General features: G+C 41.6%; 1 protein-coding gene across 2 annotated transcripts in view; it reads left to right on the forward strand.

Moving 5' to 3' along the window:
* Klhdc1 (kelch domain containing 1) overlaps positions 1-15,627 on the forward strand; it is a 70,290-nt gene that overhangs the window by 26,325 nt on the left and 28,338 nt on the right. For both annotated transcript variants that reach the window (XM_045155062.1, XM_045155063.1), the window contains exons 3-5: positions 2,020-2,137; positions 3,697-3,815; positions 10,051-10,129. In XM_045155062.1, coding sequence (XP_045010997.1) covers positions 2,020-2,137; positions 3,697-3,815; positions 10,051-10,129 — 316 coding nt within the window. The remainder of the gene's footprint in view (positions 1-2,019; positions 2,138-3,696; positions 3,816-10,050; positions 10,130-15,627) is intronic.

Consider the following 15,627-nt stretch of genomic DNA (forward strand, 5'->3'; position numbering starts at 1 on the left):
CTCCCGGTGTTACCTTTGCTCTCTTGTATTAACTAGTATTTGAGCATTGTTTGTTTTTTTCCAGGTTCCTTATATGTGTGCTTTTCTTTCTCTTCAGCATGGAAGATTCTTTCAAGTATTTTCTGTAAAGCTGGTTTTGTCTTCAAATATTCCTTTAGCCTACTTTTGTTGCAAATGTCCTTATTTCTCTGTCTGTTTGAATGGATATCTTTGCAGGATAAAGCAAGCTTGGTTGACAGTTGTTATCTTTCAGAACTTGGAATACATCACTCCAAGCCCTTCTGGCTTTTAAAGTTTGGGTTGAGTAATCTGCTATGATCCTGATGGGCTTGCCTTTGTAGTTAACTTGATTTTTCTCTCTAACTGCTTTCAATATATTTTCTTTGGTTTGTATTTTGGTAGTTTAATTATAATATGGTTAGGAGAGGTTCTTTCCAGGTTTTGTCTGGTTAGTGTTCTAAAGGATTCCTATATCTGCATTGGCACCTCTTTTTCAATTTGGGGGAAGTTTTCTTCTATGATTTTGTTGAAAATGCCTACTATGTCTTTGGAATGAAATTTTTCTCCTTCTACTATACCCTGAATTCTTATGTTTGATCTTTTCATAGTGTCCTGAATATCTTGAAATTCCCATTCATACTTTGCTATTATTTGTCTTTCTCTTTGTTGGACTGTATAAGATCTGCCACCTGGTTTTCTAGTTTAGATATTCTTTCCTCTCATTCATCCAGTCTACTGGTGGGATTATCTGCAGAGTTATTTAAAAATGTCATTGACTGTGTTCTTCATTGCTAATAATACTGCAGCTAACTAGAAAATCCAAGCATTAAATTAATCCAAGATGCAAAAATATATACATTATAATACAAGAAAAACCAAAAATCAAAACAATATAAATCCACCAGAAAGTATTAATGCATCAGAAATGACCTCTAAAAAAAAAATGTCCTCCAGTGAGAATGAGTTAGAGGAAATGCTTGAGAAAGATTACAAAAGAATGATTATAAATATGCTCAAAGTAGTCAAAGAGGAAATCAAAGGAATGAAAGAGGAACTCAAAGGAATCAAAGAAGACACAGGAAACCAATTTAATGAAATAAAGAGGTCAATATAAGACATAAATAAGGAAATAGAAATAATAAAGAAAAACCAGTCAGAGTTACTCAAATAAATAAATAAAAATAAACAAACAAAGGTGTGTTACCATCATATCTGTCTTAAATTAAAAAAAAAAGAGTGGCAAATCTGACCATCCATCAGATTTAACATATAATTTATCCTGATATGGAATGTGAAATTAGCACTTCTGGTTCAGGTCTATTTACCAGGCTTATTTGGTGGGTCCTGACCTGGTGTAATCCCAGTTTCCTTTTGGGATGATTTGTTCTCTGTTATGCTGCACTCCTGCTTGAGTTCCTCTTTGGTACACTGTGGGTTCCAGTAGGCTGGCTGGGTTGTTGGATCTCTGCTCTTGTTGATGGTGCTGGGTGCTATGGGCTGTCTTTGCCATGTCTCTGGTGCTTTCAGGCACTGGTGCTGGTGGTGGGTGAGGGGAGGCTGTAGATGGTGGCTCTAGTTCTCCCGCTTGTCCATGTGATCCTCTACCTCATGATCTGCTCCTGTGTTGTTTGCTGCAGTCCTCCCTTCATGTTTCTGAGTTTGCGAAGAGCTCCGTGTGAGTGGAAAAATCCTCTCACCTGGCTTTTCCTGCAGCTCAAGCTGAACCTTGAAGCTGTGGCCCCATGGACCTGGTGCCGCCACTGCTGGAGCCGCTTCTGCCTGCCTATCTGGGCTCTGGATGCTCTGGATCTTTCCTACTTCTCTGCTGCCATTAGTAATTTCTTATATGCCTCACTTTTTAGTAAAAGAGTGTATTTTGCTGTTTTTTTTGTTTTTGTTTTGGCTTTTTCTCCCCTAGGCTACTTTGGTGTGGTTCCTACGCCACCATCTTAACCAGAAGTCCTTAAAAGGATTTTTATTTGCCTTCACCTAAGACATGCTGTGTCACTCTTACTGCAGGAAAATGCACATCATGGAAGGAGAGCTCCCTACGGCCATGTCTGGAAGCTGTGGTGCCTGCATTAATGGAAGGCTGTACGTTTTTGGAGGATATGATGACAAAGGCTACAGCAACCGAGTAATGCTTTCTTTTCACTCAGGAGCACAGTAGAACACAATGTTCAATGCATCATCACATTTTACAAATATACAAATATTTATTTGAGATAGAGAGGCAAATAGAGAATGGCCATGTCAGGGCCTCTAGACACTGCGAATGAACTCCAGATGCATGTGCCACGTTGTGTATCTGGCTTTAAGTGGGTACTCGGGAATCAAAACTGGGTCCTCTGGCTTTGCCAGCAAGCTCCCTAACCACTAAGCAATCTCCCCAGCCCATATACATATGTCTTTAAAAGAAAATAACTGGGGCTAGATGTGGCACACACCTTTAATCCCAGCACTTGAGAGGCAGAGGTAGGAGGAGCACCATGAGTTTGAGGCCACCCTGAGACGACAGAGTGAATTCCAAGTCAGCCTGGGCTGAAATGAGGCCCTACCTTGAAAAACCAATATAACATACATATGTACATACATCAAACTGTAGAAAGTCCTAAGTTATCATAAACCATATTTTTTGCCAGGCATGGTGGTACATGCCTTTAATCCTGGTACTTGGGAAGCAGAGGTAGGAGGATTACTGTTAGTTCAAGGCCAGTCTGAGATTACATAGTGAATTCCAGGTCAGCCTGTTCTAGGGCAAGACCCTATGTTGGAAAATATTTTTTTAGCTGGGCGTGGTGGCACATGCCTCTTATCCCAGCACTCTGGAAGTAGAGGTAGGAGGATTGCTGTGAGTTGGAGGCTAGCCTAAGACTACATAGGAAATTCCAGCCAGGTTAGGCTAGAGCAAGACCCTAACTTGGAAAATTTAAAAAAAATTAATTTGCTCATTTTTGTGTGTGCACATACTGAGAGACAGAGAGAATGGAATGAGCATGTCAGCGCCTTTTGCTACTGCAGACTCATGTGCCAGTTTGTGCACCTGACTTTTAGTGGGTACTGGGAATTGAACCCTGTTTGGCAGGCTTTGCAAACAAGCATGTTTAGTAGCTGAACCACCTCTCCAGCCCCAAGTCCTAAGTTGTAAGGTCTTCATGACACATGGAAATGCTGTGGTTTTGCTATTCTCATCTTGGGTCTTTCTCTCTTCAGAATTAGCTACATATTTGATTGACAGATTCATAAGGCAAAAGCAGGGTGGGAAGAAATCTATTGTGTAATGCTTTTAACACCATTTTCTCTCTAAAACACTGTCTTGTTTCATTATTCCTGCTGTTTTAAATTTCTAAATATTTTATTTTTATTTATTTCAGAAAGAGAGAGAGACAGAGAGAAAGAGGCAGAAAGAGAGAATGGATGCACTAGGACCTCTAGCCGCTGCAAACAAACTCCAGACATATATGCTACCTTGTATATCTGTCTTACGTGGGTACTGGGAAATCAAGCCTGTGTCCTTTGGCTTTGCAGGCAAGCGTCTTAACCACTAAGCCATCTCTCTAGCCCTGATTTTAAATTTCTAATGGGTAAAATGTTTACTTACTGAAAATAAAAGTTAATTTTTGTATCACAGGTTCTTCAATATAGATGTAATTTCCAGTTGCCCTATGTGCTAATAATGTTCTCATCTTTTAAAAGCTCTACTTTGTTAATTTACGAACAAGAGATGGAACTTATGTTTGGGAAAAAGTCACCAAATTTGAAGGACGACCACCCACCCCACGTGATAAACTTTCCTGCTGGGTGTATAAAGACAGGTAATGCAACAGTCACACTCCCTACACTTCAGCATATGACTTTTGTCCAAAATAGAAAAAAAACTTTAAAGTATTAATTTTTTAATGAACATGGATGAAGTATTATTTGGATTTTTAAAACATTTTTATTGTTATTTATTTATTTATGAGAAAGAGGGAGAGAGTGTGAGAACAGGTGTGCCAGGACCTCTAGCCACTGCAAACGAACTCCAGACCCATGTGCCACAATGTGCATCGGCTTATATGGCTCCTAGGGAATTGAACCTGGGTCCTTTGGCGTGCATGTATACTAGGGAACCAAACCTAGGTCCTTAGGTTTTGCAGGCAAGCATATTAGTGCACCAAGCCATCTCTCCAGCCCTATTTGTGTGTGTGTGTGTGTGTGTGTGTGTGTGTGTGTGTATTTTTTTTTTTCACTAGAGACAGAGAGAGGGAGAAAGGGAGGTAGAGAGTGAATGAGAATGGGTGCCCCAGGGCCTCTAGCCACTGAAAATGAACTCCAAACGCATGCACCACCATGTGCATCTGGCTTATGTTGGACCTGGAGAATCAAACCTTAGGTTTTGCAGGCAAACATCTTAAACTGCTAAGCCATCTATCCAGCCCAATTTTTTTTCTTTTCTTTTCTTTCTTTTTTTTTTGAAGTAGGGTCTTGCTCCAGCCCAAGCGGATCTGGAATTCACTGTGTAATCTCAGGCTGGCCTTGAACACACAGCAATCCACCTACCTCAGCCTCCCAAGTGCTAGGATTAAAGGCGAGCACCACCCACACCTGGCTGGCTTTTTTTTTTTTTTTTTTTTGAGGGAAGGATCTTGCACTAGCCCAGACTGACCTCCTAAAATTCACTATGTAATCTCAGGCTGGCCTTTAACTCACAGAAATCTTCCTACTTCGGCCTCTTGAGTACTAGGATTAAATGTGTCCATGCGTCCGCCACCATGCCCAGGTATTTGGGTTTTTTTTTTTTTCTTGGAGTTTTTTAAAGAATTTAATTTTTAAATTTTATTTACTTTATTATTTACTCATTTGAGAGACAGTGAGAGAGGGAAAGAGGCAGAGAGAGAGAGAATGGATGCATCAGAGCCTACAACCACTGTAAACAAACTCCAGAAGCATGTGCCACCTTGTGCATCTGTCTTAAATTTTTTTTTTTTTTGGTCATTTTTTTATTTATGAGCGACAGACACAGAGAGAAAGACAGATAGAGGGAGAGAGAGAGAATGGGCGCGCCAGGGCTTCCAGCCTCTGCAAACGAACTCCAGACGCGTGCGCCCCCTTGTGCATCTGGCTAACGTGGGACCTGGGGAACCAAGCCTCGAACCGGGGTCCTTAGGCTTCACAGGCAGGCGCTTAACCGCTAAGCCATCTCTCCAGCCCTGCATCTGTCTTATATGGGTCCTGGGGAATTGAACCTGGGTCCTTTGGCTTTGCAGGCAAGCTCCTTAACTGCTAAGCCATCCCTTTAGCCCGGTTTTTTTTAAAAATTTTGAATTATTTTCTGACATGATTGAAAGTTAAAATGGCATTCAAAGTATGTGGTGGAAAGTTGTTTTCCACCCTGCCCCATCCTTCTTGTCTTCATTCTTCAAATGTACACACAAACTGCTTTCATTGTTTTTTGTTCTTTCAGCAGTGGTTCTCAAACTTGTCTGCTATTGGAATCTCCTGGACATGTAAAAATCAAAAAAGCCAAGGTGATGTTCAGGACCAGTTAAAGTATACTCTCTGGGAAACAACTTCCACCCCCCCCCCCCGCAGTCATGTCTCACTCTAGCCCAGGCTGACCTGGAATTCACTATGTAGTCTCAGGGTAGCCTCTAATTCACAGTAATTCTCCTACCTCAGCCTCCCAGCTGGAAACAACTTTTTAAAAAAATACTTTAAAAAAAATATTTATTTGAGAGAGAGAGAGAAGCAGAGAAAGAGAGAATGGGCATGCCAGAGCCTTTAGCCTCTGCAAACGAACTCCAGATGTATGCACCACCTTGTGCATCTGACTTATGTGGGTCCTGGAGAATTGAACCTGGGTCCTTTAACTTTGCAAGTGCCTTAATTGCTAAGCCATCTCTCAAGTTCTGGAAACAACTTTTTGTTTTGTTTTGTTTTTCGAGGTAGGGTCTTACTCTAGCCCAGGCTGACCTGGAATTTACTATGTAGTCTCAGGGTGGTCTCCTACATGTAGCAATCCTCCTACCTCTGCCTCCTGAATTCAAATGCTAGGATTAAAGGCGTGTGCCACCATGCTTGGCTCTCCTGGAAACAACTTTTTGAGCTCTTTGAATGACTCCTTGATACAAACAAGTTTGAAAACGACTGACAACAGTGTATAGAATGCATGTAATACATATGTTACATGTGTATTCCAATGGCACCTCTCCTCCTTACATCATGTTATCTCTTTTAAATCTCTACTTTAAAAGCTGATTTCTTTGCTGGCTTGTTACTGTTACATAGCATTCCCCTATTGTATTCAGCTTCCATATTGCTGGGATAAACATCCAAACCAAGCACAGTTCAGGGGAGGAGGGGATTTATATCAAGCGTACAGATCCAGGGGAAGTTCCATCAAATGGTGGAAGAAGCTTCTTCTATACTTCTAACCAGCCAGCAAACACCAGAAGCGACAAGCACAGAATTAGCTGCAAGCAACAGGGACAACAGGGAGAACTCAAACCATTCTACATACCTTTTGGCTGGAATTGAGATCCACCCCAGTGACACCTTAGGTCTGAATTCCAGGATCTGCCACCATATACAAGACCAGGGTTATAAGCTTTAATAAGACATTTGAGTCTATGGAGGACATACATTCAAACTACCACATCCCCTGTGTGGGTCCAAAAACCTTATACAAACTGACTTCCAAAGTGTTCATTTTAAAAATTATTTTTATTTATTTGTCAGAAAGAAGGGGGGACAGTGTGTGGGTGCACCAAGGCCTATACCTGCTGCAAGCTAATAACCAGTTGCTTGTCTCACTTTGTGCATCAGGCTCTATGTGAGTACTGAGGAATCAAACCTTGGCCATCAGACTTTGCAAGCATGCATCTTTAACCACTGAACCATCTGTCTAGCCCCAAAATGTTATTTTTTCTTTCTAAAAAAATTTAAAAAACTTTTTATTGACAGCTTCCATATGTACAGACAATAAATCATGGTAATTCCTACTCCTATTCTTTCTCCCCCTCTCAAATCCAATCCAACCTCCATCATATCCTTTCTCCCTTAAATTAGTCTCTCTTCTATGTTTTTTGTTTGTTTGTTTGTTTGTTTGTTTTTGTTTTTTGTTTTTTGAGGTAGAGTCTCACTCTAGCCCAGGCTGACCTGGAATTCACTATGTAGTCTCAGGGTGGTCTTGAACTCAGTGTGATCTTCCTACCCCTGGCTCCAGAGTGCTAGGATTAAAGGTGGGCACTACCATGCCCAGCTCTCTCTTCTATTTTGATGTCAAAATCATTTCCTCCTATTATGAAGATCTTGTTAGGTAATATCAAGCACTGCAAGGTCATAGATATTGAGACCACTTTGTATCTGGAAGATTGCATTATAAGCAGACTTACCATTGGTTTGGCTTTTACATTCTTTCCTCTACCTCTTCTGCAATGGATGCTGAGCTTCTAAGGGTGTGATAGAGATGTCTCAGTGCTGAACACTCCCCTGTCACTTCTTCTCAACACTATGTGACTTTTTGGTGGGGGAGGGGTAGGGTCTCACTCTAGCTCAAGATTACCTGAAATTCACTATGTAGTCTCCGGGTGACCTTGAGTTTATGGCAACCCTCCTACCTCTGTCTCCTGACTTGACATTGATTTTTGGTTTTTGTTTTGGTTTTTGGTCTTTCAAGGTAGGGTTTCACTCTAGCCCTGGCTGACTTGGAATTCACTATGTAGTCTCAGGGTGGCCTCTAACTCACAGCCATTCTCCTACCTCTCCCTCCCAAGTGCTGGGATTAAAGGTATGCACCCAGAATACAGTTTGTTTGTTTGTTTCATAGTGTCAATTACAGCAAATTGGTAGTTCTTTTTTTTTTCTTTTTTTTTCTGAGGTAGGGTCTCACTCTAGCTCAGGCTGACCTGGAATTCACTATGGAGTCTCAGGGTGGCCTCGAACTCACGGCGATCCTCCTACTTCTGCCTCCTGAGTGCTGGGATTAAAGGCATGTGCCACCACGCCCGGCTTACAAATTGGTAGTTCTTAAAATGAGAAATATTAGTCATTTCTAAGACATGCCCGGCTCTGGTTGTTGTTGTTGTTTTTTAACCTTATTTTATTTTATTTGTTTGAGGCAGAGAGAACAAGGCAGATAGAGAAAGAATTAGCATGCCACGGCCTTCAGCCACTGCAAATGTATACTCCAATTGCATGTGCCACTATGTGCATCTGGCTTACATGGGTCCTGGGGAACCAAACCTGGGTCTCTTGGTTTTGTAGGGAAGTGCCTAATCACGAAGCCATCTCTCCAGCCCCCATTATCTATGTCTACATGATACTTCTGCCCGTACTCTCTCTTTTTAATTTTATTTATTATTATTATTATTATTATTATTATTATTATTTTTTTTTTTTGGTTTTCTGAGGTAGGATCTCAACGCTAGCTCAGGCTGACCTGGAATTCACTATGTAGCTTCAGGGTAGCCTCGCACTCTCAGTGATCCTCCTAGTTCTGCATCTGGAGTGCTGGGATTAAAGATGTGTGCCACCACACCTGGTTATTTTACTTCTTTAAGAAACGTTGTTATCCATTTGATACTAGAATATTTCTTTTTTATTTATTTTATTTATTTATTTTCATTGTTGGTTTTTTGAGGTAGAGTTTTACTCCAATATTTTCTTTTTTTAATATGTTATTTATTTACTTATTTGAGAGAGAGAGAGAGAGAATGGGCACACCAGAGCCTCTAGCCACTGTAAATGAACTCCAGATGCATGTGCTACCATTTGCATCTGGCTTATGTATGTATTGGGGAATTGAACCTGGGTCCTTAGGCTTCATAGGCAAGTGCCTTAAGTGCTGAGCTATCTTTCTAGCCCCCATCTCTTACAATAAAATCTTAATTCAATTTTAAAAACCTAAAATTAAGAAAAAATTCTGCCATGAGCACATAAATATGCATATTGAACAAGATCATTTCAGAATAAATGGAAAATTACATATCACCACCTAGTTTAGGATGCATCTTGCTACAAAATGATATTTGGTACTAAATGTAATTTGTGTGTGTGTGTGCGTGTATGTGAGAAAGAGAGAGAGCATGCTCATAGCAAAGTGCAGGTTTAGAGGTCAAAAGACATCTTTTAGATCCATCCTTGTTTTTTTCTCTCATTTGTCTATCTCATTTGAGACAGTGTTTCTCTCATTGTTCTTTCCAGCAAAAATAGTGTTATTTTTACTTGTTTATTTGCAAAGAGAGTGGGAAGAGAATGGGCATGCTAGGGCTTTCCACAACTGTAAATGAACTCCAGATACATGCACCACTTTGTACATCTGGCTCAATGTGGGTACTGGGGAATCAAACCTGAACCAACCACATGGAGGCACTGGGAGACGTGAACCCGGAAACTAACAAAGTGAATGAGCCCTGAACTGTGTGAGCAAGTTCAACTTACATTCAAAGTGGTTGTTGGCCCAACCTAAAATTACAACCTAACCTGTTGCAGTTAACCTCCTTGTAGCTGGCACAAAGCACCTAACTAAAAGCAGAGGATGGAAGTAAAGGGTTTATTTTTGGCTTACAATCTGGGGGAGGGGGGAGCTCCATGATGGCAGGCAAAGGATGGTACGAGCAGAGGCTGGACATCACCTCTGCTGCAGCAGGTGAAACACTGCCACAGGAGGGTAAGGCGGACATTGGCAAGGGAAGTAGGCTATAACACTCCCCTGCCCCCACCAACAGCACACCTGCACCAGCAAGGCTCCATTCCAAATTGCTACCAGTTAGGGACCTAGCATTCAGAACACACTAGTTTATAGGGGACATCTAATTCAAACTACCCCCATAAACTCTATAAGGTTTTTTTTGGTTTTGTTTTTTGTTTTTGTTGTTGAGGACTGGTCTCACTCAGCTGGCCTGGAACTCACTATGTAACTAAGGCCAGCCTTGAACTTGTAGCAGTCCTCTGTCTCAGCCTCCTGAATGACGGGATTATAGGTATAAGCCACCATATCCAGATATATCAATTTTCTGTGCACCAGAAACAATACCCTCAGGTTTTCCCTCTCTGTTTCTTTTTCAGATTAATATATTTTGGTGGTTATGGGTATAGGAGACATAGTGAACTTCAAGACTGTTTTGATGTTCATGATGCTTCTTGGGTAAGAAAGTAACCAATCTTTACACTTTTCCTTTAATTTAGCATCACTATTAAGTCTTAGAAATGACTAATATTTCTCATTTTAAGAACTACCAATTTTCTTTAATTGACACTATGAAAAAACTGTATTTTTGATGCATGCCTTTAATCCCTGCACTCAGGAGGCAGAGGAAGAGGATCGCCGTAAGTTTGAGGCCACCCTGAAACAAACAAAAAAATGTGTATATATATGAATGTGTGTGTGTGTGTATGTGTATGTATGTATGTATGTATGTATGTATGTATGTATGTATGTATATGTATATGTAAAAATACAGTTTTTGTTTATTTGTTTTTCGAGGTAGAGTCTCACTGTAGCCTGGGCTGACGTGGAATTCACTCTGTAGTCTCAGGGTGGCCTCGAACTCATGGTGATCCTCCTACCTCTGCCTCCCAAGTGTGGGGATTAAAGGCATGCACCATTATATCCAGCTCTCTTATCTATTTGAGAGCAAAAGAGAAAGAGGCAGAGGGAGAGAGAGAATGGGTGCACCAAGGCCTGTAGCCACTGCAAATGAACTCCAGACACATGTGCCCCCCTTGTACTTCTGGCTTATGTTGGTCCTGGGGAATCAAACAAGGGTCCTTTGGCTTTACAAGCAAATGTCTTAACTGCTAAGCCATCTCTCCAGTCCTGTATTTTTACTCTTAGATTTGGATCCAGATGGAGGAGGCTTCCTCACCTAGTGGTATTGGCCTTCATGGTTACTGAAAGAATAACTTCTTTTCTTACATCATGAGTCACTTGTGTCTGTTTCTGTTAAATAAGTAGAGGCTTTAGCACAGCTTGGTAAAACTTTGTGTGTGTGTGTGTGTGTGTGTGTGTGTGTGTGTGTGTGTGTGTATTTATTTATTTATTTATTTTACCACTATGTCTGTTGCTGACATGCATCTCTCTTTTTTTTTTAGAGTTAGGTTCTCACTGTAGTCCAGGCTGACCTGGAATTCACTATGTAGTCTCAGGGTGGCCTTGCACTCATGGTGATCCTCCTTCCTTTGCCTCCCAAGTGCTGAGTTTAAAGGCATGCACCACCAGGCCCAGCCATATCTCCTTTTAGACATACCCACAAGAGCTATTCATAGTAAAGACCAAATTTTGCTTAACAATGAATGAATTAGTTGCAATATTACCTTTCCAACCTATTCTTAGCAGTTAGAGAAGAAACCATTTTTAGTGAAAGATGTCAGAAATTTTAAAAATGATATTTGGAGCTGGAGCAATGGCTAGTGGTTAAGGCACTTGCCTGCAAAGCCTAAGTACTCATGTTCGACTCTCCAGATCCCATGTAAGCCAGACACAGGTGAGGCAAGCACGTAAGGTCACGCACATACATGCACACATACACACAAGGTGGTGCACATATCTGGAGTTAGATTACCATGGATGGAAGCCCTGGCATGTCAGTTCTCTCTTACATAAGCATGTGAAGAATAAAATAGGGGCTAGAGGTATAGCAGTTAAAGTGCATGCCTGTGAAGCCTAAGGACCCAGGTTCAATTCTCCAGGTCCCACATAAGCTGGATGCACATGGTGGGTGTTGCAGTCCGGTTCGCATTGCTGGTAGAAATCACCCAACCAAGAGCTGCTTCTGGGAAAAAGAGATTTATTTTGGCTTACAGGCTCGAGGGGAAGCTCCACGATGGCAGGGAAAAACGATGGCATGAGCAGAGGGTGGACATCACCCCCTGGCCAACATAAGGTGGACCATAGCAACAGGAGGGTGTGCCAAACACTGGCATGGGGAACCTGGCTATAAAGCCCTTAAGCCCACCCCCAACAATACATTCCCTCCAGGAGGCATTAATTCCCAAATATCCATCAGCTGGGAACCTAGCATTCAGAACACCTAAGTTTATGGGGGACACCTGAATCAAACCACCACAGTGGGCATGTGTCTGGACTTCGTTTCCAGTGGCTAGAGACCCTGGCACACCCATTCTCATTCTCTGTTTCTCCCCCCGCAAATAAATAATTTTTTTTAATCTTAAAAAAAAGAAAGGAGATAGAAATGGGAGGCTCCCCCCGATGCCCCCAGTCCAGCTAGCCTGGCAAATACAGAGGTAAACAATGAATGGTCCTGCCTCCAACAAGAAGGAAGGTGAGGGCTGACGAAAAAAAAAAAGTTGTCCTCTGACCTCCACATGCACATGCTAGCATGTGTGCACCCTCTTACACAAACATTCAGACATATGTACATGTCAGATGTTCCTAAAGAACATGAAATTCTCAGAACTGCAGCATAGAAATCTTGTGAGTTTGATGCGTTTCTAGCTGCAGCATAGAAATCTTGTGAGTTTGATGCGTTTCTAGCCTGATGCTCTGTGAACATGAACTTGAGACCACAGTTCACAGCACTGAATTCTTCCATCAAGTTTCATCCAGTGGCCTGTGATATGATTTCTGGTTACCAACCTCATGATCATGAGAGCCAGTATCAGAAGAGTATCTCTCTCCCTCCTTCCATCTCTTTCTGCATATATGCACACACACACACACACACACACACAGACACACATATGTGCATGCATACACGCGCGCACACAAAACACAAATGCATGTCTCTACCTGTCATACTTCCTGTAATGGTTAATCTTGGTTGTCAGCTTGACAGGATTTAGAATCATCATGAATCCCTAGGTATGTATGTCTGTGAGAGATTTTCTAGGGTATTTGAGGTGGGAGAACCTACCCTAAATGCACATAGTGATGTTCTATGAGCTGGATGAACTAGACTGTATGAATAGGAGAGAGCTAGCTGAGCACGGGCATTCAATTGTTCTTTGCTTCCTGATATTGGATGCAGCATGGCTGCCTCATGCTCTGGCCTCCCCATGCTTTTTCTACCATGATGGACTGTATCCAACTGTGAGACAAAATAAACCCTTCCTTCCTCAAAAGAAAAAAAAAAACTAATTAATTAAATTTGGTTGGGCATTATGGTACACATACACCTTTAATCCCAGCTCTAGGGAGGCAGAGGTAGGAGGATCACTGAGTGTTTGAGGCCAGTTTAGGACTACAGAGTAAGTCCAGGTCAGCCTGAGCTAGAGTAAGACCCTATCTTGAAACCCTCCTGCACCCAAAATTTGTTTTCCTATTTTTTAATATTTTATTTGTTTTTTGAGAGAGCTAAAGAGGCAGATAGATGATAAATAGATAGGTAGATAGATGATAGATGAAAGACAATGGGTATGCTAGGGTCTTTAGCCACTGCAAACAAACTCCAGACACATATGCCACCATGTACATCTGGGTTATGTGAGTACTTAGGGAATTGAACCTTGGTATTTAGAGTTAACCAGCAAGCACATTAACTGTTAAGCCATCTCTCCAGCCCACTGTTATACTTTTTTTTTTTCAAGGTAGGGTCTCACTCTAGCCTAGGCTGACCTGGAATTCACTTTGTAATCTCTGGCTGGCCTTGAACTCACAGCAATCCTCCTACCTCTGCCTCCCAAGTGTGCCACCACGCCTACTTGTTTTGCTATTTTTTTTTTGTTTCTTTTTTTCTTTTTGTTTTGCTATTTTTTTTTAATTTTATTTACTTATTTGCAAGCAAAGTAAGAAAGAGAGAGAGAGAGAGAGAGGCAGAGGAGATAGACAGAGAGAGAATGGGCATGGCAGGGCCTGTAGCCACTGCAAATGAACTCCAGATGCAAGTGCCCCTTATGTACCTGGCTTCTGTGGGTCCTGGGGAATCAAACCTGGGTCTTTTGGCTTTGCAGGAAAATGCCTTAACTGCTAAGCCATCTCTCCAGCCCTGGTTTTGCTATTTTTAAAACTTATTTTTATTTATTTATTTGCAAACAGAGAGAGAGAGAAGAGATACCAACAGAGAGAATGGGCATGCCAGGTCCTCCAACCACTGCAAACAAACTTCAGTTGCATGCACCATTTTATGTATCTGGCTTTACATGGGTACTCAGAATCAAACCTGGGTCATTAGGTTTTGTAGACAAGTGCCCTAACTGCTGAGCTATTTCTCCAGCCCCTACTTTTTGAAGGTTTCACAATTTATTTATGTACAAAGAACTAGCATGATCTTTCACTGGATGGATAGTCTTAGAATAATCCATTCTAGGAAAGTTGCTTAGTCTAACTTTATGTAGCTAATGTCCTTTGTGTACTAGTGGAAACTGCTAGCACATGTTCAGTCTGTACTTCCAGATCAGACCGTAGCAGTTCGAGCTGGAGAGATGGCTTAGCGGTATAAGCGCTTGCCTATGAAGCCTAAGGACCCCGGTTTGAGGCTCGGTTCCCCAGATCCCACGTTAGCCAGATGCACAAGGGGGCGCACGCGTCTGGAGTTCGTTTGCAGAGGCTGGAAGCCCTGGCGCGCCCATTCTCTCTCTCCCTCTATCTGTCTTTCTCTCTGTGTCTGTTGCTCTCAAATAAATAAATAAAAAATGAACAAAAAATATTAAAAAAAAAAAAAAGAATGGGAACCCTGGCTGAATTTTCGTGGGTGACTCCAGTAGGGCTGTCAGTGACTCATCTTGCCTTCAGAAGTCCAACAAGAGAAAAGGAAGCCCCTATTTTTTTTTTTTTTTGAAACAGGGTCTCATTTCCTACATTGTCCTGGAACTTACTCTACAGCCCAGACTAGCATTGAACCCATGATTATCTGCCAGCCACAGATTACAGGGTGTTGGCATAATAGGCATGTGCTACCATACCCAGCTTATAAAGATGAAATCAGGGTATGAGAAGATGGCTCATGGGCTAAAGGCTCTTGGTTGCAAAGCCTGCAAACCTGAGTTCAATTCCCAAGCCACCCACATAGGCTAAACACAAAAGGTGGCCCAAGTATAGGGTACTCATTTACAGCAGCAAGAGGCCCTGGCATGCCCATGTACATGCATGCACACACACAAATAAATCAAAATAAAAACAGAAAATCAGCTGGGCATAGTGTGCATGCCTTTAATCTCAACACATAGGAGGCAGAGGTAGGAGGATCACCATGAGTTCAAGGCCACCCTGAGACTACATAGTGAATTCTAGGTCAGCCTGGACTAGAGTGAGACCCTAACTCAAAAAAAAAAATAAAATAAAATAAACAAATAAATAAATAAGAATGAAATCTGCGCTGGAAAGATAGCTTAGCAGTTAAGTCACTTGCCTGCAAAGTCAAAGTACTCATGTTTGATTCCCCAGAACCCATGTAAGCCATATGTATAAGGTGGCACATACGTTTGGAGTTTGTTTGCAGTGGCTAAAGGCCCTTATGCACCCATTCTGTCTGTCTCTCCTCTCTCTATGTCTCTCTGCTTGCAAATAAATAAATTAAAATATTTTTAAAAAAATAAAATCTGCCAGGCATGGTGGTTTACACCTTTAATCCCAGTACTTGGAGGCAGAGGTAGGAGGATTGTGAGACTGAGGCCAGTTTGAGACTACATAGTGAATTCCAGGTCAGTCGGGACAAGAGTGGAACCCTACCTCAAAAAATAAAATAA

This window comes from Jaculus jaculus, chromosome 7 (assembly GCF_020740685.1).
Source record: "Jaculus jaculus isolate mJacJac1 chromosome 7, mJacJac1.mat.Y.cur, whole genome shotgun sequence".
NCBI lineage: Eukaryota > Metazoa > Chordata > Mammalia > Rodentia > Dipodidae > Jaculus > Jaculus jaculus.